The 3397-nt window shown below is 38.7% G+C and overlaps 1 protein-coding gene and 1 long non-coding RNA gene across 3 annotated transcripts in view; one reads left to right on the forward strand and one right to left on the reverse strand.

The window, feature by feature from the left end:
* Positions 1–348: 348 nt before the first annotated feature.
* On the reverse strand, positions 349–1646 carry LOC131361542 (uncharacterized). The gene is made up of 3 exons (XR_009206041.1): positions 1301–1646; positions 1074–1201; positions 349–503 (listed from the first exon to the last, which is right to left on the reverse strand). It is a non-coding gene; the product is annotated as an uncharacterized LOC131361542 (long non-coding RNA).
* Positions 1647–1801: 155 nt separating this feature from the next.
* Positions 1802–3397, forward strand: part of LOC131361538 (polymeric immunoglobulin receptor-like) — a 4140-nt gene continuing 2544 nt past the window's right edge. For both annotated transcript variants that reach the window (XM_058402718.1, XM_058402719.1), the window contains exons 1-4: positions 1802–1963; positions 2057–2374; positions 2693–3016; positions 3161–3397. The exon at positions 3161–3397 is cut by the window's right edge and continues 108 nt beyond it. In XM_058402718.1, coding sequence (XP_058258701.1) covers positions 1924–1963; positions 2057–2374; positions 2693–3016; positions 3161–3397 — 919 coding nt within the window. In that variant the 5' untranslated portion in view covers positions 1802–1923. The remainder of the gene's footprint in view (positions 1964–2056; positions 2375–2692; positions 3017–3160) is intronic.

Raw genomic sequence — 3397 nt, forward strand, 5'->3', positions numbered from 1 at the left:
GTGAAAATGAATACTACACATCTCTGTAAGAATCAACTACGCCACCCTGGAATTTATGACCATGGAACACTACACACCCTTAACTATGTAAAAAAAGGGCACAGGTTCAACTTTCTTACCAGGGATGGGCAAGAGATGTGGATACAAAAATATAAGCTTTATTATCACAAACTAATAACCTTATAAATAAAAAACCAAAGCAATATCTAGCTTAAAATGATCATGATTCCAATTGCTGCTGATCTCCTTCAAAAGAAATAAACTAAGAACACACTCAAACACACAAACTTACAGAGCTGTGGCCAACTAATATCAGGTGGGCTAAAGCAGCATATGTTTTACACAATCACACACTACCAATGCACACATTCACACTCACTCGATACCCAGTGAGATTGTTATTAGTGATCAACACGGCACAACACAGCACACAGTGATGAGAAAACACTTCCACCGGAAAAGAGTGAGAAAGTCAGCCTCCCTGTATTTTAGGCCCACAGCCTCTGTAACCAAATAGAAACAAAATTAGACTAAATAACACTCACATGAATAAAATAAACAAACACAACTTGAATCAATTTAATAGTAACACAAAATAAACTAAAGAAAATCAATAAATCCAAACCACACTTCTAAATGGATAAAACCATGAAGACCCTCAGCATGTTCTATATAGGCCACTAAGACCCAATAGGATCAGCAAAAAGGGGCAATTACTTCAGATATCACAAAAGATTAAAATACAATCTTCACAATTATAAAAACGGAATTATGAAAACGGAGAACAAAATAAATGTAACCGAAAAAAGAACCAGGAACAAAACAGCAACGTTGCTCTGGATCCCGAAACTCGGTATGAACAAGTGCAGCAGGACAACTCCAGAACCTTATGAAAATAAATAAATAAAACAAATACCATGTCATTAAGTAAACTTAATTTAAATATATGAAACCCAAAACCCTCAAACAAGTCTCAGTAATACATACCGGGCAACGCGGGCAAAAACTTAACGGAAACCAGCATGGACACCACACCGTATAGAAGCCCAGAGATGATACTAATGAGAACGTACTAGATAATACAGCCGTCCGCCACACCAAAGCAGAGCCGGTAACCATACGAACAGTGTAAAACGCGAGGATGATGCCGACAGTTCGGGAACAAGGGTTCGGTCAAACAGGCAGTCTAACAACACACAAGCTGTAAATTAGATTACTTCACATATGACTACGATTGATACAAAGATGCTAACATTAACAAACATAGAAAAATACTAAACTATGCTGCTATAATGCTTACCTTACAGGTACATACAAAGTAATTGACCCATGATAAGGCAAACCATGATGTAACTAGCCAAACTGCTAACAACCATACGCAGGCAGGCACATGAGAATGACACACACCTGACTGACGCAAACCAGCCCCTTATACACACCTGTGGCTGCTAATAGGCTACCAACACCGTGACATCACCACTGGGAGGGTCTAACTACCCTGCCACATCTGTGTGATATGTAGCACCTCTGGTCTAGGAGGAACATTGTTTCACTTCAACTTTCACTGTGTACTGCATCAGCTATATATGGTTGAAGTGACAATAAAGCTTCTTTGACTTTTTAACTTTGACTTGACATGATTAGACACTGTAACTGACCAGAGGCTCATTTTTGTGTTGGACATTTGAAAGCATTCGTATTGTGCCAATATAGTTCACACATATTTATACACACTTCCTGTACATCTTTCTTACACAGAAAAAAGGGGAAGTGGAAACAGCCTCTATTTTTGGTTAAAACACAGATAAAGACACGACACATTCACAGAGCAGGACAGAGACAGTAACAGCGTGTAACAGAACAGGAGCTTTAATATCTTTCTGAAGTGGAGTTGGTGTGGAGATCTGTGAGAGTGAACTCAGGATGAAGATCCTCCTCATCTTCACCCTCTGTCTGATCTCAGGTAAAGAAATGCACTTCAAAATAATCCTCACTATCAGCAGCAGTGTTACATGAAGGAAGGTTTTGATCAGATGGATATTTGGTGTTTTGTTAGATGGAGGAACCTCCAAGGAAGTAACAGGATATTCAGGAGGAGGAGTCCTTATCAAGTGCAAGTATGATACAGAATACACAGATAACCAAAAATATTTCTGTAAGGGTTCATGGCCAGGCTGTTCTGACCAAATAAATAAAGGGGTTAAAAATGAGTTGGTAAATTTAGGAAGATTCTCACTGTATGATGACACCAAATCAGCAGAGTTCTCTGTGATGATCAGAGAGCTCACTATAGAGGACTCTGGGACGTACCAGTGTGGAGTTGATAAATATTGGAAAGACGTTTACACACCGGTGGAACTGAAAGTAAAGGAAGGTGAGTCTCCCACCACTGCCTTCTGTTTATCATCACAAAGCTCTAGTTCTTTTGCAAGACTGATAAACCAATCCTATTTCTGTGCATTTTAAATTGAATTGAAAATATTTTTTAAAAATCCATTTAAATCCAAACCACTTTGTTTGAATACTAATAACCTGCAACTGATCATCAGGGCACAAGGACTCCAGATTAGAATCACCTGCTTGTTACAGTCAATATTTTTCTGTCAACCATCATTTACTCCCTTGTCCGTAACCTTGAGTCAGTAGTTAGTAATTAATTGATCTGATCATGATGTGAACTTACCCCTAACAGGGTCCTTGGTCTCTAGAGAAGTGACTGCATATGCAGGGGGAGGAATCAACATCAAGTGCAGATATGAGGATGAATATAAAGACAAACCAAAATCTTTCTGGAAGGTCAGAACAAATCAGTTGTGTTTAAATCGAGTAACAACAAAACCAGACAGTGAATGGACACGTGATGACAGATTCTCAATTCATAACAGCAGAAGTGCAGGATTCTTCAGTGTGTTTATCAGAGAGCTGATTACGGAGGACACTGGATCATACGGGTGTGGTGTTGTTGTGTCTGATGAACTGGAGATCTACACTGTAGTGAAGCTGAATGTAAGAGAAGGTGAGGAGCTAAAATTACATGTTTTAAGCAGAATAAATGTGCTGTGATCGTATTTCTATGCAAATATACTGTAGAAGTGTGTAAGTGTTGCTAATCAGAGCTTTGAGACAAATAAACAAATAAACTAATCTGATTTATCTGCAGATCTGTCATATGAGAAGTCCATCAGGAAGACTGTCCATGCAGGAGGAGATTTGACTCTCAGCTGTAAATACCCAAAATCCCACATGAGCAACCCCAAGTTTCTCTGCACAATGAAGCTGCTAAATTTTGCTTGGTCTAATAAAGACTCTGTTAAAGAAAGTAGAAAAAATGTAACTATGGGGAAATTCTCCCTGTATGATGACAGAGCAAAACAAACCTTCAGTGTGATTATTAGAG

This window comes from Hemibagrus wyckioides, linkage group LG11 (genome assembly GCF_019097595.1).
Source record: "Hemibagrus wyckioides isolate EC202008001 linkage group LG11, SWU_Hwy_1.0, whole genome shotgun sequence".
NCBI classification, from domain to species: Eukaryota; Metazoa; Chordata; class Actinopteri; order Siluriformes; family Bagridae; genus Hemibagrus; species Hemibagrus wyckioides.